Source organism: Cottoperca gobio, chromosome 11 (assembly GCF_900634415.1).
Source record: "Cottoperca gobio chromosome 11, fCotGob3.1, whole genome shotgun sequence".
Classification (NCBI taxonomy): Eukaryota; Metazoa; Chordata; class Actinopteri; order Perciformes; family Bovichtidae; genus Cottoperca; species Cottoperca gobio.
The window spans coordinates 15,264,135-15,291,664 of NC_041365.1; the positions used below are offsets into that span (position 1 = coordinate 15,264,135).

At 39.5% G+C, this 27,530-nt stretch overlaps 1 protein-coding gene across 1 annotated transcript in view; it reads left to right on the top strand.

Moving 5' to 3' along the window:
* Positions 1-11,230, top strand: part of atp1a3a (ATPase Na+/K+ transporting subunit alpha 3a) — a 28,297-nt gene extending 17,067 nt beyond the window's left edge. The window contains 15 exon segments of the mRNA XM_029443781.1: positions 585-783; positions 1,022-1,266; positions 1,366-1,558; positions 1,722-1,897; positions 2,091-2,227; positions 2,397-2,547; positions 2,708-2,876; positions 3,369-3,523; positions 5,131-5,248; positions 8,018-8,139; positions 8,141-8,164; positions 8,486-8,616; positions 9,084-9,185; positions 9,420-9,511; positions 9,834-11,230. Coding sequence (XP_029299641.1) covers positions 585-783; positions 1,022-1,266; positions 1,366-1,558; positions 1,722-1,897; positions 2,091-2,227; positions 2,397-2,547; positions 2,708-2,876; positions 3,369-3,523; positions 5,131-5,248; positions 8,018-8,139; positions 8,141-8,164; positions 8,486-8,616; positions 9,084-9,185; positions 9,420-9,511; positions 9,834-9,862 — 2,043 coding nt within the window. The 3' untranslated portion in view covers positions 9,863-11,230.
* Positions 11,231-27,530: the final 16,300 nt, after the last annotated feature.

Consider the following 27,530-nt stretch of genomic DNA (forward strand, 5'->3'; position numbering starts at 1 on the left):
GCTCTCTGCAATGACAACGGCTAGCTAATGTAATGATATTAGGCTAATCACTAGTCAGCTTCATGAACTGAATTTGGCCTCCTCTGCTTGGCGTTGGCTAGTTCTGTTTGGCCCTGGCTAGTTCTGTTTGGCCCATGGTTCTTGCCTTACTCGGCATGATGACATTCTGCACCGCTGCTCTGCTTCACAGCTTCACTCGTTCGTGCCTCGTTTTTCTCTTGCATCGCTGTTTGGGCTGTGTTTTTATTTTCGGAAGGAGGTTTTGATTGTTAGTGCATTTTGCTATAGATGGAACATTGCTATGAGCAGGATGAACACCTCCAGGTGTCAGGGCGGGTCAATTCTTGGGTGTGGTTATTTGTTTCAGGTACAGTATAGCACTGATGTGGCTGCTCATTGGCAGAACTTAGTTTAGTGCCTGGAGATGTTCATCTGTGCTGTTATTTCCCACAAAGATACTAATTTTCTCTTTCTACTCTCTCAACGACTCCTTTCCTCCTGCCTTTCCTTCCTTCTCTTCTTGCTGCTATGTCCTCTCTCTGTCCTCTGTTTCCTTCTTTGCTTTTGTCTCTCTCCTCTCTCAGGTGTGTCTGACGCTGACTGCTAAGCGAATGGCCCGTAAGAACTGCCTGGTAAAGAACTTGGAGGCTGTGGAGACGCTGGGCTCCACCTCCACCATCTGCTCTGACAAGACGGGCACCCTGACCCAGAACAGGATGACCGTGGCCCACATGTGGTTCGACAACACGATCCACGAGGCCGACACCACCGAGGACCAGTCTGGTGAGATTTACCTCTCTCTCCTGCTTTTGTGCAGCGTGAGAATGTTATGATCTTCGTTTCTATAATGCAACATGAATAACTCCGGTCCACTCCAATAGTTTTCTGGCTGGAACAGAAACAGCAAACAGCATGGTGCCCGGGTGTAGCTGAGTTGGGACAAGGAGGTGGCTGCCCCGCTTAGGTGAATGTGATAGGCTGAGCAACTTTTCAATAATTGTTCCTTTTTCTCATTCTCTAGGCTCCTCCTTTGACAAAAGCTCCGCAACATGGGTGTCTCTGGCCCGCATTGCTGCTCTGTGCAACCGTGCTGTGTTCAAGGCTGGCCAGGACACTTTGCCCATCCTTAAGCGTGATGTGGCCGGTGACGCCTCAGAGTCCGCGCTGCTCAAGTGTATTGAGCTGTCCTGTGGCACCGTCAAAGTCATGAGAGAGAAGAACAAGAAGGTGGCCGAGATCCCCTTCAACTCCACCAACAAGTACCAGGTGTGTCCCCTTTTTCTAGTAAATAGGGCTAAAACATGCAAAAACATTACATACTTCTTAAATGGTCCTAATGCTCAAACTGAAATTTGTTCTCATCAGCTCTCAATTCATGAAACTGAAGAGGAAGATGACAACCGCTACCTGTTAGTGATGAAGGGAGCCCCAGAGAGGATCCTCGACCGCAGCTCCCACATCATGGTGCAGGGCAAGGAGCAGCCCATGGACGATGAGCTGAAAGAAGCTTTCCAGAATGCCTATCTGGAACTGGGAGGACTGGGAGAGAGAGTACTGGGTAAGGATGATAGAAGATAGGACAGTGGTCATTTATCATAAGGTCATGATATGAAATTATAATTTAGCAGTTTTAGTATATCCTGTATTTTAGGGTATGGTATCGTACTGTGCAGTTCAAGAAATTCCCCTATGTATAATTAATTTGTCCCTAATTGCTCCAGGTTTCTGCCACGTGTTCCTGCCAGAGGATAAGTATCCCAAAGGTTTTGCCTTCGACACAGATGACGTCAACTTCCAGACAGACAACCTTTGCTTTGTCGGCCTAATGTCTATGATTGACCCACCCCGTGCTGCCGTGCCTGACGCCGTGGGCAAATGCCGCTCCGCTGGCATCAAGGTGGGCACTTTTCAAATCTGGCATTCAAAGACCCGGAAAAGCAGAACCGAGCACTCTCTTCCCTTCCTTTTTATTCCCTGTCCTCCTATTCCTTCTGTTTTACCTATCTCCTCTTACATGTTCCTGAAGCGTGACTCTTTCTCCTTCCATAGCCTCACCAACTCTTCATCTTCTTCCTCCTCCTATATTTCAGGTTATCATGGTGACTGGTGACCACCCAATCACAGCCAAGGCCATTGCTAAGGGTGTGGGAATTATCTCCGAGGGCAACGAGACAGTGGAAGACATTGCTGCACGCCTCAACATACCTGTCAGCCAGGTCAATCCAAGGTTAGACAGAAAATTACATTTTGATTTTGCTTGTAGCCTCTCCTGCATTGCAAGCACTGCAGGGTAGAAGTGGGACTTTAACATTGTTATACAGTAGATGCTCAATGTAGCACTTTGCAGCACCTTTTTAGGACAGTAGCTTGTTCTTACAAGAGTGTTTTGCTTGTAGGGATGCCAAGGCCTGTGTGATCCACGGTACAGATCTGAGAGACCTCGATGAGGAACAGATGGACGATATATTAAGGAACCACACAGAGATCGTGTTTGCCAGAACCTCCCCACAGCAGAAACTTATCATTGTAGAAGGCTGCCAGAGACAGGTACATTTACTGTACATACACACACGTTCATATGTAAACACAGGTAAAAGTACATATGTACCTGCAAACAAGTGCATATAATGAAATAAATAAGAGTGTGGTTATTGTGCGTCCTGAATGGGAATAATAACCCTAAAATGTGTATATCCTTTTCTGTCAGGGTGCCATCGTGGCTGTGACAGGTGATGGTGTGAACGACTCTCCTGCCCTAAAGAAGGCTGACATTGGTGTTGCCATGGGAATCTCCGGCTCAGACGTGTCCAAACAGGCTGCCGACATGATCCTGCTGGACGACAACTTTGCCTCCATCGTCACTGGAGTAGAAGAAGGTGAGGGATAAACGACAGAAGGGACTGGGAGAGAAAAGGGGGGGGAATGAAAAGAAGGGTAGCATGAAGGTAGGTACTATTTTGACAATTTATTGAACGTTAAAGTAATCTTTCATAATAAAATGCTGTTTTCAGCATTTCACATATGGAGATCCCTGCTTCTCTCTGGTTATGTTAAACTGGATATCTTTGGGTTTTGGACTCACAAAACAGACATTTTAAGACATCACCTTTTACTTTGAGAAACAGGGATGGTCATTGTTCTCTATTTTCTGACATTTTATAGACCAAATGATTAATCTAGAAAATAATCGGCAGATTAATCGATGACAGTAATCGTAGTGACAGTGTTTTCTGTATTTAAAGAGCCAGCGGTGTTGACTTATGTGTTTAGTCTATTTCACATCAAGTAGTATTTCCCTCATGTCTTATTTCAAGGTTTAACTTGTTCAGAGGTCTGTATTTAGTTATACACCACCTTCATCCTTACAGGCCGTCTGATCTTCGACAACCTGAAGAAGTCCATTGCATACACTCTGACCAGCAACATCCCAGAGATCACCCCCTTCCTGTTCTTCATCTTGGTCAACATCCCACTGCCTCTGGGCACCATCACCATCCTCTGCATCGACCTGGGAACTGACATGGTACATGAGACACCAGGCACACTGTATACATACATACGTGCTGTAGCATACAGCTCTAATGTGTTAGTGTCCTGTCAGGCAATAAAACCTCAGAAGCCAATGTGTGAACGCACCTTTCCAACCACAGGTGGCCCCACACACTCAGCTCTCTTTCATGCTCGATCATTGAACACTCATGCATGCTCAGTGAACCAGTAACGCTCAGCTGTACACTAACATGTCAACATGGCACAATATGTACAGTAATGCCTGGAAATTATCATCAGGGCAACACACAGGGGTTCAGTCATGTAAATTGAAATGTTGACGCATAAATAACATAACATGAATTGGAAGAATGTAATACCAGAATATTTAGAATCTGAAAGAACAAGATACTTTATTTTTACTTTATTTAGGATCCCCATTAAAATTGGCTATTCTTCCTGGGGTCCACACACATACAGTCAAACACACATATACACACTACAGCCACTTAGACAGAACAAACAAAAAGGTAATCCCATTGAATAATAACAATGTACAGAAGAGAAACACAATTATCATCCTTACAACCATCATTAAAGGTTCAATGTATAAGATATGCCTGAATGTAAGACCCTGTAGCTCCAGTCTGCCCTCAGTACAGAGGGAGAAGAAGCAGCTGCCTGAGTCACTTGTAAATATTACAGCCATCTTCCGTGTCTGTTTTATAGTTTGTTTATTGGATTACATTCAAAATGGCAGAAACGAGAAACCCCCCCCCCCCCCCCCCCCCCCCCCCAAGTTTGAGCAAAGTTTGGTTTTCTTGCCCACTGACTGACTGACAGGCATCACACAGGAGTAAATGCAATACACAATATAAAGAATACATTAGAATACAATAAATATGCCAAACTACTACAACTAAAATATAAACATTAGAGATTGTGTGGACCCAGTTTAGGAGTGAAATACTGCCCCCTCTTCTTTGGAGCAGGTGGCCTGGAATTATATATTGAACCTTTACGCAAACACAAAATTACAAATCAAACAATTCCTCAAGAATAATTAATAGCACATTTCTTCATACAAATAAATAGTAATTCAATTGAAAGTGAGACAGAATAAACAGAAAGACAAACGGTAACTCAGAAAATTCTGATACGACAAAGTTGTCAGATGGTGCTCAGTGAAAAAGACTAATTGATTTATTTGCCTATTGCTGTAGCACACCATGCAACCAACCAACACATATTCATTGACTTGCACGCTACACTATCAACCAGTCCAAGCCTGCAGACAAGCGCCTACAGACTGGATAGACATCAACTGTAACGTTTATCACATTTATTACCAGGCACATCCATCATAAACAAACATACCACTGGAGCATCACAATGAATTAAAGATAGCCCTGAAGTTGAGTTCAAGGTTATGCCTCAAAAGTATGTACACAAAACAGACACTAGGAGGCAGTGTTGGACCAGTCCAGTTTGTCATGCTTGGAAAGTGCAGCATGTAAAAAATAATCCAAAGCAAAACATGCACAGAAATAAAAGTTTTCCCTGTAAACACAGCCAGCTGCCAACACATGAAATCACAGATCAGACCATTACAACAACAATGTCTCCTCCGTCAGGTACCAGCCGATCTCTCTTGCCTATGAAGCAGCAGAGAGTGACATCATGAAGCGCCAGCCCAGAAACCCACTGAGGGACAAGCTGGTCAATGAGAGACTCATCAGTATTGCCTATGGACAGATTGGTAGGTGCTATGTTTGTGTTACTCAACATAAAGTACGGACTGTGATCAGTGTAAAAGGTGCTATGTGGAGCATATTTTTAAATCACTTAAGTCTTTATTGACTTCATACAGACACGCAAACAAAAAGGATACGGTAATGCCGTATACAGTACTAATTGCTTATTAAAACATACAGTCATTTACAATATAGGCAATAAAAGTAAAACAGTGCCAATGTCTTTATTTCTAAACCTTATCCATTTTTCCCATTTTCTGTTAAACTCATCTTCTTTTACTCTTTTTAATATTTCCTGTTCTATATCTAACCACTATCTATGCTTGGGTGGGTCCATTACAAACTAGTTTCTTGTAATGGCCTTTCTGTCAGCTCAACAGGATTTTGACAAAACAATTTTCTTTCTTCCTCAACACGTTATTTATATTGCCTAGGAATATAATGGAGAGTATATAGCCTAATGCCTCATTCAATACTGAATTTACTCTATCCCAGAATGGCTCTATTTCTGGTCAATTCCAGGAGATACAGTATGTGCATGATTTGCATCTGTATGACCACATTGCCTCCAGCATGTTTTTTTTATGTAAGGTGTAATAAAGAAACAAATTCGATTTTTCAAATTGAATTCTCTCCATTTATGTGAATTTACAGATGTCTGTAGTGCTACACATAAATGATGCCATTCTGCTGAAATCGTTAGGTTTCAGTTCATTGCACCTTTATGCAGTACATATGGATTGAGTATGTAATATACAGTATGTTAGTATGGAGTACGTTAGTATAAAGTACGTTAGTATGGAGTACGTTAGTATACAGTACGTTAGTATGGAGTACGTTAGAATGGAGTACGTTAGTATACAGTACGTTAGTATGGAGTACGTTAGTATAAAGTACGTTAGTATGGAGTACGTTAGTATACAGTACGTTAGTATACAGTACGTTAGTATGGAGTACGTTAGAATGGAGTACGTTAGTATACAGTACGTTAGTATATAGTACGTTAGTATACAGTACGTTAGTATACAGTACGTTAGTATATAGTACGTTAGTATACAGTACGTTAGTATACAGTACGTTAGTATGGAGTACGTTAGTATACAGTACGTTAGTATGGAGTATGTTAGTATACAGTACGTTAGTATACAGTACGTTAGTATGGAGTACGTTAGTATACAGTACGTTAGTATACAGTACGTTAGTATGGAGTACGTTAGTATACAGTATGTTAGTATGGAGTACGTTAGTATAAAGTACGTTAGTATGGAGTACGTTAGTATACAGTACGTTAGTATACAGTACGTTAGTATGGAGTACGTTAGTATGGAGTACGTTAGTATACAGTACGTTAGTATACAGTACGTTAGTCTGGAGTACGTTAGTATACAGTACGTTAGTATACAGTACGTTAGTATGGAGTACGTTAGTATACAGTACGTTAGTATACAGTACGTTAGTATGGAGTACGTTAGTATACAGTACGTTAGTATGGAGTACGTTAGTATACAGTACGTTAGTATACAGTACGTTAGTATGGAGTACGTTAGTATACAGTACGTTAGTATACAGTACGTTAGTATGGAGTACGTTAGTATGGAGTACGTTAGTTTACAGTACGTTAGTATATAGTACGTTAGAATGGAGTACGTTAGTATACAGTACGTTAGTATACAGTACGTTAGTATACAGTACGTTAGTATGGAGTACGTTAGAATGGAGTACGTTAGTATACAGTACGTTAGTATATAGTACGTTAGTATGGAGTACGTTAGTATACAGTACGTTGGTATACAGTACGTTAGTATACAGTACGTTAGTATGGAGTACGTTAGTATACAATACGTTAGTATGGAGTACGTTAGTATACAGTACGTTAGTATACAGTACGTTAGTATGGAGTACGTTAGTATACAGTACGTTAGTATACAGTACGTTAGTATGGAGTACGTTAGTATACAGTATGTTAGTATGGAGTACGTTAGTATACAGTACGTTAGTATACAGTACGTTAGTATGGAGTACGTTAGTATGGAGTACGTTAGTATACAGTACGTTAGTATACAGTACGTTAGTATGGAGTACGTTAGTATACAGTACGTTAGTATACAGTACGTTAGTATGGAGTACGTTAGTTTACAGTACGTTAGAATGATGGAGTACGTTAGTATACAGTACGTTAGTATACAGTACGTTAGTATATAGTACGTTAGAATGGAGTACGTTAGTATACAGTACGTTAGTATACAGTACGTTAGTATGGAGTATGTTAGTATACAGTACGTTAGTTTACAGTACGTTAGTATACAGTACGTTAGTATATAGTACGTTAGAATGGAGTACGTTAGTATACAGTACGTTAGTATACAGTACGTTAGTATGGAGTATGTTAGTATACAGTACGTTAGTTTACAGTACGTTAGTATATAGTACGTTAGAATGGAGTACGTTAGTATACAGTACGTTAGTATACAGTACGTTAGTATGGAGTACGTTAGTATGGAGTACGTTAGTATACAGTACGTTAGTATGGAGTACGTTAGTATACAGTACGTTAGTATACAGTACGTTAGTATACAGTACGTTAGTATGGAGTACGTTAGTATACAGTACGTTAGTATGGAGATCGTTATATGGAGTACGTCAGTATGCAGTACGTATAGATTGAGTATGTAGTATACAGTATGTTAGTATGCACTATGTTAGTATGCAGTTATAACTGCATACTAGCGTACTGGGTGTAATGATTTCAATGGGAGTAAACTCTGTGTCTCCAGGTATGATCCAAGCTCTTGGCGGGTTCTTTGCCTATTTTGTCATCATGGCTGAAAATGGTTTTCTGCCGTCTGATCTTGTCGGCATCCGGCTGAACTGGGACGATCGCTCTAACAACGACCTAGGAGGACAGCTATGGGCAGCAATGGGTATGAGTGAGCTTACACAATATACGTATTCTGCTGCTTCAGTTATGTTCCCTTGTATGGAGCAGCTCTGTTTGAGTGACCTGATAGAATATAACTCTTTACTATTTTTTATATTCCTCTCTTGTATGTTGTGATATTCTATCACGTTACTCATACAAAGTTCCCAGAATATTTCCTTCTCTATAAGAATTACAGTAACAGTTATCTTTAAATGATAAAAATAAAACATAAATATGTGAATGAATGAAAATGATTGTCTACGATTTAAATAAATATCCATCATAGAAATCACACAATGTGTTTCTCTCTTCCCCTGTACAGACCTATGAGCAGCGTAAGATTGTGGAGTTCACTTGCCACACAGCCTTCTTCGTCAGTATTGTGGTGGTACAGTGGGCAGATGTCATCATCTGCAAGACCAGACGTAACTCTGTGTTCCAGCAGGGCATGAGGTAAGTCAAAAAATGTAATGAAAATGACCTAATGCTGACTCGTAATGTTAGACAGGTAAACAACCTATGATGTAGTTAATGATGGCCTCTTCCTTTGCTGCTGCTCTGTTCTGCAGGCTGTTCTGTTCTACTGTCCAGGCACACAAACACAGATACTCGTGTGGCGACAGCTGCCCTCTGTGAAATCAACTGTGAAGCCATTTTCTGATACAAAAGTAGATTTAGATAGTTACTGAAGTAGTCCTCTGTTTATAGAAGAGCACGGAGATGCTACATGACCCTCAAAGTCTTTTCAGTGGCCGGGGATATTGATTCCTTCGCGGTGGATTCCTCCCCTCACAATCTTTTATTTAGCATTCCCTCACTATCTTCACATCTGTTACTTTACTTACTTTGTCTGCGTTTGTCCCTCGTCTCTACTACGTCTGCGCTGTAGTTAAATCTCTTTTCTCTGTATTGTCTTTCAGGAATAAGATTTTGATCTTCGGCCTGTTTGAGGAAACAGCTCTGGCTGCTCTCCTGTCCTACTGCCCTGGCATGGACGTGGCACTACGGATGTACCCGCTCAAGTGAGTAACACATCAACACAGTACCATGCTCTGCAATTTGCTTTGAAGTCAAGTTTGTTTGTCACATATTGCATATTATATCTCAGTGGTCTTAATAGGCCCACGACAGAAAATACCACAACCTTTATTGTTCAGTAATAAACAAAATATTGAATTTAGCACTGTGTTCTCCATTACTTTTATTTTTAAGAGCATCGCTTTACCGCTCATCATTCCCTCCGCTCTCTCTCTCAGGCCCAGTTGGTGGTTCTGTGCGTTCCCGTACAGTTTCCTCATCTTTGTTTACGATGAGATCCGAAAACTCATCCTTCGCCGAAACCCAGGAGGTAGGATGACACACACTTACACACTCTCACACACACGTGCTCTACTTCAGCTGCACTGAACTAATTAAAAGAAGAATTAATGACAAATGTAATGGAGAAACATCCCATTAGTTATACATAACATAATTCACAGATTAATTATTTATATTTTTAGTACCGCTGCATCAGGTTACAACTTTTTATGACGTTGTGCAGGACTATCATCCAGGACTAATTTTAAATAATATTTTGCTCTAATGTCAATCACTAAGTTAAACCATTTGATGGATGACTCTTCTCTCTTTCTTGTTTCCCTCTTTTTCTCTCCTCTTCATCACTACAGGCTGGGTGGAAAGAGAGACTTACTATTAAACTATCAAAGCACCATTTACTTCTCCCCGTCCTCTCTATCTCCCTCTCTTTCCTCCTTCCCTCCGTCCATCCCTCCTCTCCTGTCAACATCCTCAAACTGTACAAGAAAATGATGTTTACTCTTCCTCCTCTCCATCCTCATCCCCTAAAGAAACAAAAAAAAACACGGCAAGACGACGCTAGGACCATCGAGGAGGAGGCGAGGATGGGGGAGGGGGTTAGGGTGTGTAAATCTTCCCTGTCCTCTCTGTCCCCTTTTTTTCTATCCAAAGTCTTTACAGCACAAGTCCTGCCAGTAACACTGTTGAGCCGATGCGTTTTACTGCAGCCCCTCTTCATATGTGTACTCACCGCTGTGAATGAAGAATATAATTACTAGAATAAAGTCAAAAACGGCTCCCCAGCGATCACACAACAGCATGGCAGCTCCCGTCTAGACTACCTGGCTATTTGAGCGGGTGGGTGGCATCTCATTTATTTTTTATGGTTTGTTTTTTTCTGCCAGAGAAAAGCCGCCCGGACCCAGCTCCTAAATCACTGCCATTTCCTGCCATTAGCTAACTAGGACTTCTTCTACTTCTTTCCTTCCTTTTCTCTCTTTCTATTTCTACCTACGCACTGCCAATCTTCTACTGCCGTCCTCCTCCTCCTCCTCCTCCTCCTCCTCCTCCTCCTTCTCCCCTATCAATAAAGAATCAATCTCACCATAAAACTTAAGCCCTCACTCACGCACTCAACAAGGTGGAAAAAAAGGTCACCTCCTCTGACTCCTTCTCTGTCTCCCCTCCATGTGTTATTTTTCTGCTTGTGCTGTTGTTGTTTTCTAATACACGAGTGGGTGTTTTTTAAAAACAAAATTGTTCATAAAAGTTTTATGTTTTCTTTTTTTAAAGCTGGGAGTGGGTCTGAGAGCTGCTTGTTTTCATTCGGACATGACTAAGCACACCGTCTCTCCCTCTCTTCTTTCTCTCTCACACTCCTTACCTACGCACTGCCCCCCCCCCCCCCCCCCGTCTATCTGTCCCTGTTTGTCTGTCTGGTAGTGAACACCGTGCAAACCCTCCGTCCTTGTGAACTTCCACCCACTTTGACTACCTGCCTCCTCTTATTCTCCCACCTTTCCTCGCCCCTGTTTAAAAAAATACAATCTTTATGTGTCCTCGGAAAAAGAGAGTTCTCTCCGATTTCATTATTTAAATCTGTGGAAATATGAAATAAGGCACTGTACCTTAACCTGTGAAACAGCAGCATAACAAAAAAGAAAATGAAATAAAATAGAAGGATCTCTCTTTTTCAGTTTGGTCTCCAGTTTGTATTTGTGTGAAGTTTTTCCCAGAAAATGGAAATAAATGCTGTGACCAACTCTTATTTATGGCGGTAGTGTCAAGTCATCTATGTTCTTAAGAGTTACACCAGAGGAAATGTTAACACATTTCATGTCGACACATTTGCCGTTAAGTTAGTCGACGTCATTTAGTAGAAACGTTGTGGCTTGTTTTACTGGAAGATGTATGAAGGATTGAAGAACCACTGAGTTGTTCCAGACGCTACATTTCAGTCTATAATGGGCAACAAGCTCCTTGATTTGATTGATAGACACAACATCCAACAGTTCACTCACATGAGGACTTCAACAACCGCTAGCAGGTATCAGATTCATATTTTCAGGCACAGCATTGTAGAACAAAAGAGTTTCACCAAAAGGTCCATTTAGTTTCATATTACATGAGTTTCGTATTATATTACATGCTGCTAAATGCTCCACTATGTCCACCAGCTAGAGGCTAACTGTGTCTGTCTGTTTGGTGCTGAGCAGTATAGAGGGACCTTTTAAGAGTTTCACTGAGAACAGCAGCCTGTTGTGGCTCAAAACATGCTATGAGAGCGGTGAGAGGGAACCAAAACGGTAAAGTTAAGGGCCGGGCAGCTGAACATTGGCCTCACTATGAAGCTGAGAGGAGCTGCAGATTCAGGTGAGAATTCTCTACACGTTCATCACTTTGAGCGACTCCTTTCACATAGTCCTCACATTGTCATTTCATATATTATTATAAAGATATAGGACTTCTCGTCTATGTTGGCGTTAAAGTTTGAGATATAAAAAAGTCATTCTTGACATGACTTCAGCTAATGAAGGTCATGTGAGACGATCGAAAGCTCCAGAGCGGTTGGTAAATGGACCTTTTGGAGTTTTGTTTTGTTTGCTACTGTTCCCAAGCACAAGAATGAACTTTCAAACTAAAACCTTTAAGCCAACATGGACGAGAAGTCCTGAAAATGTTCAGAACACGAACAATGGCGCTACTCCCTCTGCTGAAGAAGAACATGCAATATGATTGAAAGCAGCAAAAGATTACTGAATCGACCTTGTGGTGAAATTGTTCTGTGATCTACTGCATTGTAGTTCGTTAAAGTTCTCGTGTCAAGCTGCTTTATGAACCTTGCTTTATCGTGCCCTATTCACTGCTTTATTATCCGTATGTACACTACCAACAGTATGTCAGGGATAATGTGTTTACTTTCCTCTTTATGGTTCAAAGAAACTCCCTTTTTTGGTTGCTATGAGAACGCTGCTTCTCGCACATGAACAAGGAAGACTTGTGTGATATCTCCAGAGGAATTAAACCCTACAACCTTCAGGGGAAACATGTTAGGACTTGAACAAACAGAAGAATAAAGACAATATTTGGCTTGAGGTTGGAAGGACCCGTGTTGGAATGAACACTGGTAAAGACACACAGAGGACGTCTTCGTGTAACAATCTAACACCATCATGTAGCACCATAGAAGCAAGCAGTGGTGTTCCACCCAGTGTTACAGATCCTCTTTGCAACTATTTGCAGGTTCGTCATCCTACTTGGCTTGGAAACGTGTCGCTTGAAGGTTTTGGAAACCACAACTTGATAAAAGAAAATGTAGGTTCATTTCCTGAACTGCTCCTCGTTCCAACTCAAGTAAGTTCACAACATATTGTGTGAGAGTTAAATACACATCATAACAACACATCACTCAGCAGACAAGTGGAAATGCAACTTGTTCCATTTTAACCAGCTGTACACTTCTTAAAAGATGATGTAATGAGTTCAAACCATTACTACTACACTCTCAGGGATGAGGGTTCTAAAGGGCTGAGGTTCTACCCAGAACCATTTGCTTCTGAAGAAGCCTTTTTTAAAGAAGGGGTTCTTTGTAAGACTAAGGGTTCTATTGAGAACCCTTTTTAGAAGAAAGTATATAAATGACTGTACAAAGCAAGGGTGTTAACAGATCATGCCAGCCAACACCCCCCAAAAACTGTGATTGTGAACCATGAGCTGGACCACATGAGCCCGGCCCTTAATGTTCTTGAGAATGACCAAAGCTGAAGAATGGGGCCGCCATGGCAGACGTGTTAAAGGTAAACCAATAATGGGGCTCAGTGCCCTGTCCACACCCCGTTTATATGTAGTTCAATAGTGTTTGGCTAGAGATACAATACAACCTAATTGTTGTGATGAGCCCTCAGACAACAGCTTTGTGGGTAAGACCTTTATGAAAAGGAGATATAAAGGGTTCTAGACGAAACCCTTGCAATATAAAAGTGCTCTCTGTACAATGGCATGGAATATTGTTGTCAGTACCCTTTAGCTGGGTAGAACCCCCACTGATGGTTCTAGGTAGAGCCTTTGTGTATGTTGGGTTCTAGGTAGAGCCTTCATAAAAGGTTCTAACATGAACCAACAAGGGTTGACTTGTATGAAACCTGTCTAGTTTAACTGCTCTGTAACCTACGTTGTCATAAATGACACAGAACACGAATAGTTATTATTCTAGAACAAAAGCATTTACTATACAAAGATGATTCATATTATTATTTGAATGATAAAATCTGTAACAATAAAAAACTGTATTTTTATGAAGGTCAACACGTGCCAGTTAAACAACCTTATTGAGTTTTTTATTGTTAAAATGATTTATACAGTTGTATATATATTCAGTTAAACTAAATGTAGCTTGTAACTTTAAGAACTTTCAAAATAAGACAAATTAATCAATTTGTAATGTACCTTTAGAAGATCCCAGAGAGCGTCTGTGACTCGGTTTGGGTTCAATAGTTTTACGCTTCTACTTGTAAACGGATGAGTCAATTCAATATTAAGTCTTTATGTGTGTGTGTGTGTGTGTGTGTGTGTGTGTGTGTGTGTGTGCGCGCGCGCGCTTGTGTGTGAGCAGACACACACGGTGTCCATGTTTCATGAATACTATTACAAGGCTCACAGAGCAAATGAGTGCTCCTGCCCACTTGACACACACACACACGCACACACACACACACACACACACACACACACACACACACACACACTCTTGTAACCCAGGGATATAGGTCACCTCCTTTGTAAGTTCATTGTTTTTCTCTCTCGTGTTTCTTTTATCAGGAGTTTCGTGCAAACCTTTTATCATTTCTTCCTGTTGTTTATTTACAGTTAAACACTTTTCTCCTACACGCAGACACATTTATTTATTTTTACCAACAAGTTAATAAAATGTCTATGTCGTTCAGGTCAGTGTGTACTTTATGTAAAAACATAAAACACTGGGTACCTACAGAGACAGGGAACAAGGTGGTAACACGTTTATGTTTAGGGAGACCTAGAATTAAATCCCACTGGAAATACTTTTTGTAATTGCCAAGTACATATTAAGTAATCACAAGGTACAAACAGGGTTCACACACATATCCTTACACAGCAGCTGAAAAGGAGCCAAACTACATGTGGCACTTAAACTTAAGAAAATGTAATAATACACACATATATAATATATAGTCTGTTACTACACTATAATTACAGTGAAATGGGGTCAACATCAGAACACATTTCTTTATTTTCAGTTATACTTAATCATCATTGTATTATTATAATTATGATATATTATTATTATTATTATTATTATTATTATTATTATTATTTAGCTCATAATACTGTAAACGATCGTAGAGTTACTACCACTAAAGGCAAAATGTTTGTTCCCAGTAATAACACTAAATTAGTTAGAAATTAAAACCACATATTTTATTTAACATTGCCATTTCCCAAAGCCATTTTTGTAAATATATGTTTAAAGCATATGATAATATGAATTATATAATGTGACTATCAACACTGATAATGTCCATGCCTTGTTACTACTGTACCTGTAATTATTAAATAAGTAGCCAGTAATAAAAACTTTTAAACTTTATTTCTAGGTCCGTCTTAAACCCAAAGCTGTGAGCCTCTTTATTCCCTAACCTTTCCTCTTCCCTTGTACTCGCCACCCAATAAGTATCTTATTGATACCGTTTATACAATATGTAGTTAGTCATTTGCAGTAATCTAAAGCCTTATCCATTTCGCTGCTAATACTTATGTACTTTTACTGAAGTAATAAATGTAAGACTCTCACTTGTACTTGATATGGTATTTCTACTTTTACTTAGGTAACGGATACATTTGTGTCTTCCAACACGAGGTGTCCATGAAGTATGAAGTCAATAAATTAAAAACTCAATTCATCTTCACAAACGTTTCACAAAGTTTCTGCTAAAAATCTTTTCCCTTAGTGTGTGTTGTCTGTTTAATGTAATATGTGATAAACATACTGATACATTATCGTGCGTTGTGCTTGCTTTCCTTTGTGTTCTCTCTTCTCTTTGTGTGTAATGTAAGTAATATATTATGAGCCCTTGTGGGCTGGACACCCTCGGGTGTGTGACACTAGAATAAAAGTATTCACTTCATAAAGAAACACACACAGCCGGGATTCCACTAACAAACATCTGTTAGAATAAAAAAGAGAGGAGATGCCTTATAGCGCTGCAGCTCCCCTCCGCTCATTATGATGCTCACACACACCCACACACACACACACACACCTTCCTTTCTTATCCACCATAACAACCACACTAAACCACCTTTCCTCTGACACACTCACTCACACACACACACACACACACACATACCTTCTCTCAATCTTCTACCCACTTACACTCTCAGCCCCCTCCTTCCACCTACTCTTTCCTCCAAATCACACACACACACACACACACACACACACACACACACACACACATCTTCTCTCAATCTCCTACCCGATTACACCCGCACGCTAAAACCCCTTTTGCGCACCTCCCCAACACACACACATCCCCTACCTTCCCTAAAACCCTTTTTCGTTTCCTCTAACTCTGACACACACACAGGCTCTCTTTTTGTCAACCACTAACCCCCCCTTCTCACCCCACCCTCCCCCCTCCTCCCAGTAATCTGGCTGGCCCGTGGCCTCCTCTCTCTCGCTCCACTGTTCTGTGTGATAGAATATCGATCGGTTTGCCTCGGCTCGGCGTGGAGCAGGAGGAGGGGGGCGGCTGTAGGGCTATAGGGAGTGGGGGTGTGTGTGTGTGAGTGTGTTAGAGGGGGGGCAGTGGTCAGACATACGCCAAGGTTGTTACCACAGCAACAGCGGGATGGGTCAGAGGGTTGCCATGGTGCCTAGGTCGCAGGGTCAGGGGGAGAGTCTTGGAGGGCCCTCTTCCTCTCCCTGTGTGTGTGTGTGTGTGTGTGTGTGTGTGTGTGTGTGTGTGTGTGTGTGTGTGTGTGTGTGTGTGTGTGTGTGTGTGTGTTAATAGGAAGGGAGGGGGGCAGGCGGGTGGAGGAGAGAGCAGTGTCCAGTCCAGCTATATTGGGTGCGTTAATAATGAATGGTGTTGTATGTGGTCGCTGTCTCTTTCTCTCTCACTCCATCTGTGTCTCTCTCTTCCTCTGTCTGTGTGTGTGTGTGTGTGTATGTGTGTATCTCGCAATAATATATGAAGCAGTAGAACTTGATTCCTGTCCTTTTTTTTTTGAAGTACACTTTATTAAAGAAGACTTTTGTTACCGAGCTGCGCTTTACAATTAAAACAGAACAAACATCCTCAAATGTTTTAAGATTTCACATCATATCCATGTTTCAGAGACACATGTAAAATATGTTAGAAAACATATGAGTGGAAAGCAGATAAAGAGTTAAAAATACTGCAGTAAAACATACAACAATAACAGGGCGATATTAATGTTTCTTGTGGACACATATGATATACAGGCCTGCTGTTAGTGTATGATGAAAACACCTCAGACTTTATTATTACATTTAATTTGTACTTTGTTATCATAAAGTGATGCTTCTTTACCTCACACAGAAATGGATTAACTAAATATATTTATAAGTGTAACCTGCATTATAAAAAATCTCAAAAATATATCAAATGTGTTTTTAAGTTACTTGAATTATTTTTAATGGGATGGAATTGAGTATCTCTATTTTTAAGTATGTCTTTATTCCTCTTTATATCTTTACTGTTCATCACATCGCTTTAAGCAGAAATAACGTGTTTTTAGTATTCCATGAGCGTGAACAATGTTGTGTTGTACTCAGTGACGTATATTGAGAGTATATTTTCTCTAAGTGGACAACACATACACAGTAACACTGAGGGAGAATAGTGTCTGAGGGTAAAGCCAGATGAATCATGGGCCTTTTTAGAGTGATAGTAGGAAGGAAAAGTAATATAAAATCTTCATCAAATGTGTACAAATAGCACATAAAGTGCAAATTCCACAAGTCTAAACTCATTGTGGCCGTTCTATAATCAATTTTGAGCTGCGTTATCTGTCACATAGTAGAAGAGTAACTGTGAAAACGATCCTCCTGTGTTTACAGTTACGTGGTGTTTAATTAAACCTGCTGGACGAGAGCTGAGATTGTTTGCACTTGTTCTTTCCTCTGCGGTGCTGAACCCGTGCTCCTCGTCGTCTTCTTCACCAATACACCGACCACCATGACAATGGCAGCTACAGGACACACAAAGAAGAAAAACGGCTGAGATTCACATCGATTGTCATGTGTAAAAGCTGTTGAATAAGTTATAAATTCAAATACAATTAAATATAAAAGTGCCGCGATAAATACCTTTTTTCAACTTATGTATACATTAAAACAAAAAAAAGAGATCTGTGTAGGAAGTTTGAGGAGTATAATGTTATTTATGTACAGGTGTGGTTACAATATGACAAAAGACAGACCATTCTGAACCCAAATCTCTCACATTTTGAAGTCTTCATAAAAAGGTCAAATTAACAGCAGGACTGTTGTATTGCAGGTGTTTGTGATATTGTGTCCACCTCGTGTATTTGACCGTTTCTAACCTGAGCTCAGTTGTGTTAAATGTAACAGAGGAACGCTTCAGTGTTTAGAGAAGTGAAAAATGTTGCCAGACTGTGGTTCAGAATACAAATTCACATCCAGCTTGACTTATCTGGTCAAAAGCACCTTAGTACCAAGATTTCCTTTTTTTAGATTTTAAGCCAGTGAACCAAATAGGATCTTAAAGTCACAAGGCGTCCGTGCAAAGCCAATCTCTCAGCACTGCAGACCCCCAGCCCCTTCCCCTCCAATATCCTGCATTACCACTGCAGGGTTATCAAACAGCCCCTGTGCAGCTTGGACGACTACATCTGTGTGACTGATTTCAGACACATTTCAGTGCTACTGTTAGCTCTGTGTGGGTTTAAGGAAACTTTGTGGAAGGACATAAATACAAATCCATGTTTAAACAGCATGAAACAAAAGCTCACCAAACACGGCAAGTATGTAATCCCAGCTAGAAGGTTCTGCAGGATCAGAAGAGGACAGACAACAATTCCTTTTTTATTAATAATCTAATGCGAGAATTTCATTTAAACCGAATGGAACATTTTAAATGATTCCATCCCACACTAAAGACTCACCATTTGGGGAATGATAATGATCAAATAGTATTAATTTGTTGGGAAGAAGAAACAGAATAATTCACATAATTAGGAATGTAATGTGGCAAATCCAGTTTAAGGCGAGACACAACAGGGAAAACATTGTTATTTCAATGTTGAGAATTTAGGCTGATGCTGCTTGTGTGCAGTGATGCTGAGGTCTTGGAAGAAAATAAAAATAAAACATCCAAAATACACATTCATTTTTATTTTACTTTGTCTATTTGTGATTTATCCTAAATTCTCCAAAAGATAGTATTAGATAATGCCTCATTTGCATATTTAAACATTTCAGAAAACTTAATGTGAGTAATCAACGTGTTTCATAGTGATATTATATTAGTGAAACATGTTTACACTGTTCACCCGTAGTGTCTCCTCTTAACTCACTTTATTATATGGGGAACAAAGTGTGTCTGCTGGCCATGGATGTATGGTGTAAAATCGTAAAATACACTAAATATTGTACACACGCTGGAACAATAAATCGAGCAACTGTCCTTATTCAAGTCATTTTTCATGCAAAAATCCAGATGTGGATATTTTTTAGAACAACAAATAAAAATATTTGTGATAGATCCCTCACCTCATGAGGCTGGTGTAACTGAACAATAACTGGATGTGTTTACTTGATCACAGCCAACGTGAGGAAGGTGAGGAAGAAGAACTACAGTCCACGGTTGAACGTGGCCTCCTCGACGCTTAACAAACTGTTGCAGTCCGGCCATGTGACCACACGGGGGCGCTCGAAGCCCTCCGGCCGCATCGAAGCACAAGAAGTGCTCAAGGAATCTACATTATTAAGAAGTTATTGTATACAGAAACCAGCCATAAACACACTTAGTATAAAGGTAAGGTCACCAAGCAGATACTAACACATCTTAAAACCCAAAGGAACGACAAAGGAATATTATGTTTCCTACCTTAGGCAATGATGTTGGACCTCTGGAGCTCCTTCCTCTTTTCCAGAGACCTCCACTTCACCCATGTGGTCACCCAGATTATAATCTATTGATGTTTTCATGTGTTTTTTTCTTTTAATTGTCTTGTAATTCGAAGTACTTTAGTGCTGTCTGCTGCTTTGCTGTCGTTTTCCGGGTGTTGAATATCCGTATTGACGTTAAGGTTAACTGGAATTGAACAGTGGGAGGAGAAAAGAGACAGTCGTGATGCAATATCGCCGAGCATCACACTGGTTTCTGGCCTCTTGCTGCAGGAGCCGGGCGGGAGGAGTCAGCTCATCATGGAGATTCTCTCACCAACCTGATCACTGTTACATTTAGTTCATCATTACTCTGATTTATAATTAGTTAACACTTTTAGTCCAGCCAGGTTGTGACAAACTAAAAGCTTCATGTTCATAGATAGATAGGCCACTTTTATTAATCATGCAATCCACTTGTCTACCCATTGATGCTACTTTAGGATGCACATTATGAATTTATTTGAATGAACTGCTCATATTTTAGAAAAGGCAAGAATTCACCTCTCAGCCACACATTACTAAACAGTCATGCTTATAACATTTCATAAAAATAAATATTTCCGCCATGGAGATCTAAAGCATTAAGATTTAGTTTTAGAGGAAATTAGTCTTTTGGCATTAAAGTAGTCAAATGTTAATATATTGAGTTAGTCTTTAGTTGATCATGAATTTACCCTCAAATAAATATTTGATCTTATTTAATTATTGTATGAGGAGAACAGCAGCAATATTTATTTTTTAAAACATTTTATATATATATATATATTAATATATCATTTTATTCAATAGACCCTCATTGGACATATGCAAAAAAAAAAAGCATTAATAACTTTGTTACATAGTGTTTTATTTTGTTTGTGTTCTTCCTTTTGTTCAACCTCAATTTCTTCACAGAGCAGCTTTCACTCCGATCTGCCTTTAAACCTTTGACAAGTATAGAGCAATAAACAGGAAGTGTATGTGAACTACAAGAATACTTTACAGACATTTTGACTCGGCACAGCAGGAGTTAAATAATAAAATGAAGGATGGCTGAATTCCATTTAGCTGCTTCAGTTTCAGGGTCCTCGTGTTGGTCAGGCCGTGACTTACTGGGACACTTGAATACACTAGAGCCATCAGTCATGGTATTTGTAACACCTGTATTTTTCCTACTACTGCAACTCAAAATGTCTGCAGTGAGAAAGGTCAGCAGTGGGCTGCCTCGGTGGTGTATAGTGAAGGAGTTATGGCACTGACTCGGAGCTGCAGCGTCCCAGGTTGGATTACAGCTGCAGGGATGTTTGTTGCATGTCATTTCCTGTCATCTCTCTGCTGCTGGCTGTCTAATGAAGCCATAAAGTTCCTCCAAAATTATTTTTAAACAAACAAAAACTCATGTAATTCAAGATTTAATTCCTCACTAACAATGTCAATTTGCTGTCACTATTTTACCATCTAACACTGCGCTCAAACAACCAAAAAACTAAATAACCGGATCACAGATGAGGAATCAAGGGTCTATCTGTAGTCTGCAGTGAATCTGTTCCCTGTAGGTTAAATAGTTTAAATAATGTTTCATTTGTTAAAACATATAGATGTTGCAAATGAAGTAAACTACAGAAACTCTCCTGCACTTTGTGATTCTGGCATTTTGAGAATTCAATAGGACGACTGCAAATGTGTCTTGCTGATATGAAAAGTATCCTGTTTCACCTCTGCTTACTTTACACATGTCCAGTTCATTTTGTGTTCCCTGCTGAGGTCGAGGTTTCTCCTTTAATGATGGTTACAATGTCTGGGTTTTTTTCTCTTCTTTTTCTTCTTCTATGACCTTAATATAACTTTCATTAGACGGGAATGAAATCACTTTCCCAGATACTGAAGCACTGTCTGCCATGAGCTGAGCCTCATCACCTGCTGCTGCTGTACACACACACACACACACACACACACACACAAACCTTTTCTGGTTGCAGTCAACTCCGTCACCATGGAAACAGCTAAGATGCCGAGTGCAGGAGAGGTAAGGTGTGTGTATGTGTGTGAGAGACTGTGAAGATATAGACAGATGTGAAGGACAGGTATGGATTAAAGGTGAGTGTGTTTTATTGACCTTGTTTCTGAATACCACATCATTTGACACTATATAGTTAATTGACATCATTTCCTTGTTTCACACACAAACAAATATTTGTATATTTGTTTGTGCTCTATCCTCTTCCTCCCTTTTCTTGTGTTTTCTGTCTGTTGCTCTGACATTAACCCCCAACCCTTTCAGAGCACACGTTCACTCAAAAGCACCTCACATTACAACGAGAGCCTATATATTTAATTTTTTTTTACCACCGGGGACCCCCAGAGGGAATCAAGTGGACTAAACGCCTGGCCGTGTTAATGCCATTGAGCAACACAGGACCCCTCTCTCTCCCTCACCTGCTTCCTCTCTATGTCTCCCGGCTTCACTCGCTCTCTCGCCCCCTTTTTCTTCCTGCCTCTAAAAAGCCAGATGGGCCGGAGCTCCCTTTATTCTTGAGGCCCGGTGCACGTGCCGAGGACACAGGGCCTCACAGCGTTTAATTCACAAGCTTTAAACGCCTCCTTCTTTCAACCCCCCGTGACCAACACCATCACCCACCTCCCTCCCTCCCTTTCTGCTTTCTGTCCTTGCTGGCCCCCTCTATTTTACTCTATTATCTCTTGTTCAGTTACCCTCTGCTCTGCTTTGTTCCATGTTTGTCAAGTTTCATGTGTTCTGTCCTTCTCTTCTTCTGGTCATTTTTTTATTCTGCCATGTTATCTCCAATTGACTGTATGTGCTTACACTCTCTGCTAATTATTTTTTAAATAAGTCTTTTTTGTTCCCTTTCTTTGTACACAGAAATGGCTTTGCATGTCCAGTACACGCTATTGTACATGCACTACACTCTCCCCAGTGTCACTCCAGTTTAGTGAGTTGAAATAGAATTGTTTATTGTCTAAATAAGTAAATTTGTGTTCATTAAACTGGGTAAACTCCATCTCCTGAGGAATATTTTGTAAAATGCTCATTTTGTTGAGAATTTTCTTTTTCAACTGCTGTTTCCAAGGTCAAGAATAAACTTTACTTAATTCATGTATTCATTAGGGCCAACACACGTTAATTAAAGACAAAGTTAAATGAATGTGTCATACAAAATCATACATTTCTTGTCAGTTATTAGGTGCCTTGTTTCTAAAAGTCCAGACAATCCAAAACCTGCAAACGTGCAGAAAAAGGTGAAAAAGTGCATGCTCATGTTCAACCACTTCCTTTCACATTCAAACCACATGTCTATGTAAATACATAATGAGATGATGGTGATGGAAAATGAAAACAAAAATGATTTCTTTGTTTGTATTTTTCAGGAGGAGAAGAAGTTGGAGTTGAGTGGCGGTGGTAGCAGGCTTGTTTGACCTCCTCCTGCTACAGCTGCAGCTCCACATGTCACACACTGATGGAGTCAAAGTGACTGATGTGCACATCAGCAGCAGGCCTTTAAAGCGGCTGAGCTGGTGTGTAATAGCTAGATTTAATTAGGTAAATTGATCTAATGGTGGAGAATTGAACAACATTAGAGTAGCCTATAGGCCTGTGAGCTTTTAGACGTTTCAATTGATAACAGGACCGATTTTCTTTTTTTCTAAACCTACAACTCCTTTAAATAACTTTATTTGAATGCAGTAGCTCTTTCATATCATGCAATTTTGCAAGGAGCATGATGAAACACAGTCCTTCCTGAATTTTGAAGAAAGCTGAATTTATCATATATAAAGTTTCTTCTTATTCTTATAGTTTTGTGTGTTTTTTATTTTTATTTTTTTAACCAACCTCACAGCATAAATAGCTGTGTCCTCTTATTTCAGTGTAACCTGGCCCCGAGGCCAGGTCATCTAAAGGAAACGGCTTTATTTAGTGCTGTCTGAGTCTAATTGTTATTGAATGTGGTCAGTATTTATTCGGGATTATTCGGGTTAATTTACAAATAATGAGGTTGCCGATCTCCAGGCGTTGTTGCGGAGTGGGGGGGTGGTTAGGGCAATCGATGAACACACTGAGTTAATTATGAGAAATCAATTAAAGAGGAGGGAGGGAGTGCTTTGAGAGGGACAACCTGCCGACCAGAGAGACGAAGATAAGGTCCTCTCTCTCCACTTTTCTCTTCTTTCTTTTTCCTGCACTCAAATAAGAAGAAACGATTTATGTCGCTTCTCTTTTTCTATACGAGACATCGTTTCAGTTAGTTTTATGATCCATATGTTTCTTTATCTCCTTAAAACATACACGTGCTTACACTTTACATGAATTTACACCAAACAAAACCCCCTTTTTTCTCCCTCTAGTATTTTCTGGGGCTCATCCTGGAGACGGAGATTCATCTGTGACATATGTTTGGTTTTCCTCCCAAAACTCCGAGGCTGCAGGTAAATTAATGAAAATCCTATTGGTCAGGGATGTGAACACACACACTCCCCCCAAAACACACACAGGTCAATAGGATTTTCACCCTGATCTTGAGTCGGAGGGTAAACACACTCGGTCCTAAATCTGCCTTCCATCTGAACCCTGCATGGAGACAGACACGCGCCCTATGTGAGCCATTGATCCCGCTAATACACCTAATTCCCGATCAATACATTATACAAGCGATGACCAGTTAATTGTCACGTACATTTGCACGTCTACACACACTTCTTAAGACAGTATTATGATTGTTTCAAACTATAAATTCTCTTTAAATTCAGCGTCAAATGTTAAGGCAGCCTTAATCGGTTCAAATGTCAAAATATTTAGATTATTACCAAAATGTTCTTTAGTGTTTTAGTTTTTTTTAATGTTAGAATTTACTTCAGGGCTTTTGCTGTTCTTGATAATTGAAACACGTATTACTTACGAGGTCATTTAAACTATTTCTGAATGTATGTGAAAAATAAAATAAAGTTAATAAGCTTGGCTAACCTTCATCATTCTGAAATACGCGCTCATTAATTCAATTGTATCATCCCTTACTTGCGTTTTTAATGTAATCTGGCAGACGTGGAATCAGATGGTACATGAATGAATCAGCAGCAGGTGTTCTTTACTGTTTCGTGATTGTCTAATGTATGGATGAATAGAAATCAGAAACTACATATTTAGTCCTTATTCACCTGCTCTCTTAGGTCTTTTGATTAATAAAAGTAAACAAAGAAAGTTTTTCCTCCTCTAAAACTAGACTATGCGTTTTTCTTTTTCTTTTAAATGTTTGATTGTTTGCTAAAACTTATTTTAATTTGGTTATTATTTTTCGTTTTGGATATAGGAATATCAGCCACTTTTGTCAAATTTAAACAAAATACAAAAAGCTTCATATTTATTCCATGAATTTGAATATTTTGCTTATATGCAAATAAGCCATAGTCAGTGAAAAAGCGTATTTTTTTGCTGTCATTTATAATGATAAATAACAAATACTACTAAATACAGTAGCAATCACTCTGCACGTATTTTATTTTAGTTAAGTTTGGTTTATGCATCAAATGTAAATGGCGCCGATGCGCTGGAAGAACGGACAAGAATGAGATTGTTTGTCCCTAAAAATATTCAATATTGGAGAGAAAAATATTCCAATAAAAGTACCAAAGTGAACGTAAACGAAAAAACATTCATGAATAAATTATATGAAAGAAATACAAAGACATATTGCCGTATAATTAAGACAGCCAAGAACGTTGTTTCAATCCCATTTTATGATATTTAGTTAATTTATGTTTTGCATACATTGCAGTAATTTATTATTTATTTATTATTAGGCTCCACATGTAGATTTTAATATCATTTTGTGAATAAAGTTAAAGACTAAAGACAGACTTCTGGAGAAGAAAAAAATAATTTCTTCTTTGTCCCTGAACATGGCCAAGGCTTTCAAATGTCCATTTGTCATCGATCGATTTTCCACCCAAACCAAAACAGTTTGACTTCCATTTGAATTGATGAATAATAACCACAATTTATATCTTTAGGGCCACGTGTCCTGATGCTTACAACAGTTTTTATAGCTTCCTGTCCAAGATTATAAACGTTTTGCTGTCCTTTTATGAAATGTATTAACGAAATTAACATTTAAACCTGACCTTTAGGTTGTAGTGTTGATTCTTGTATGAATCCCAAGACAGCCTGTTAAGGCCTATAAATATGCTCTTTGGAGAAAAGCAAAAAGAGAAGGTGAATTATTTATTAGCTTTTATAAAAAACACTACAAAACACAATCACTAGACTTTAGACAGAAACACAGCCTCCTTAAACATCTGCAGGTATAATTGGAATCATATATTCTCAAGTAAACTGCTACAAAAAGATATACATGAAACTTGAATAACAAAACATCATTATTGTCACTGAAGCCATTATGTGATTATTTGGTGACGGCGGCTGCATGGTTTTATTACAGACTCTATTGCCTTTTTCATCAATTTGCTGGCAGCGTCTGTCACTGCGGCCCCGCGAGCCAGACCCCGCCGCCTTGACCCCCTGGGTCAAAGATGAGCCGGCCACTCCGCCATTACTGCAACTCATCAGCTCTCTGCAGACACCAGGCGGACCTGGCTCCTTTTTAATTATGGGTAAGTAGCCTGTAGGCCCAATAATGACTTCCCCACCATAAAACAGGCTGTAGTGCTGTAAACAAAACGGCAACACATTGTAGCCGAATGTTCGTCTGTTTATAGTTTGTAAGACCTTCTAGAACACTATCGTTGTAAGACCTTCTAGAACACTATCGTTGTAAGACCTTCTAGAACACTATCGTTGTAAGACCTTCTAGAACACTATCGTTGTAAGACCTTCTAGAACACTGTCGTTGCTTAGCGACACAAGTATGAGAAGTGAGTTTAGCCAGTGCATTATTATTTAAATTAGCCGTTAGCTTACAAGCTTACGAAACAAGTTAGCAATGCTAGGCCTTCAGTTAGCCACATACTGCTGTAAATGTGAACTCATTGATCAGTTTACTACATTTCTCAACTAAATCCCATCCAGTGTCGTTGGGCTGGAGTAATTTGGCTTCACGGCGCTGTTTAAACTTGTTTAAATCAGATATGTATTGTATAGCTAGTATACGTAGCTGAGTAGCCAATTCTCCTAATTGCCATGCAGTTATTAACATTAAGCTTCTCCATGTCACTGTATAGGCTACCTGAATGTAGATATATGAGCAGGCCAATTCACAAATAAATACAATCTAGTGCTTAACAATGCAGGACATAACAACTTTACTGTTACAGTATTTTTCAAGATTATTAAATTATTTCATAGTTATTGGTGGATCTGATGATTACCTTTATATATTTTAAGCCGAGGTTGGTTACAAGTTAACCTCCCTCGTCTAAAATATATACATGTAATCAGTAAGAAAAGCATCATTATCCACCAATTATTATGAAGAAATTGTGTAATCATCAACATACTGTGACAGTAAAGTTGTGTAGCTAAGCTCAAGCTGTTAAATAATATTTCCTCCGTTGCTCCGTGGAGAATAAGGATCAGGACTGTCCAGCGACTGATAAGAAAGAAAAGCCCCTCACATATGAACCCACTCCTACCCCCTGTGGTTCACTGTCATCTGTGTTACTCAGTAGTATAAAATGAATTAATTTCAAATTAACTGATAACATCTTTGAGTATATTTTTAATTTCTGCTTGACATTTTACTGTATCTGAAATAGTGCAATCAGCAAAAAAGAAACAATAACCCTAGTAGATAAATAATAAATCTTAAATCTTTTCAATCCATTGTAACTCTTTTTTCTGACATCAAATGGCTTCCAGCTAAAGTCTGATTTATGAACCTCAAAATGATTAACCACAATCATGATACCCATTGCATATTGACTCCCG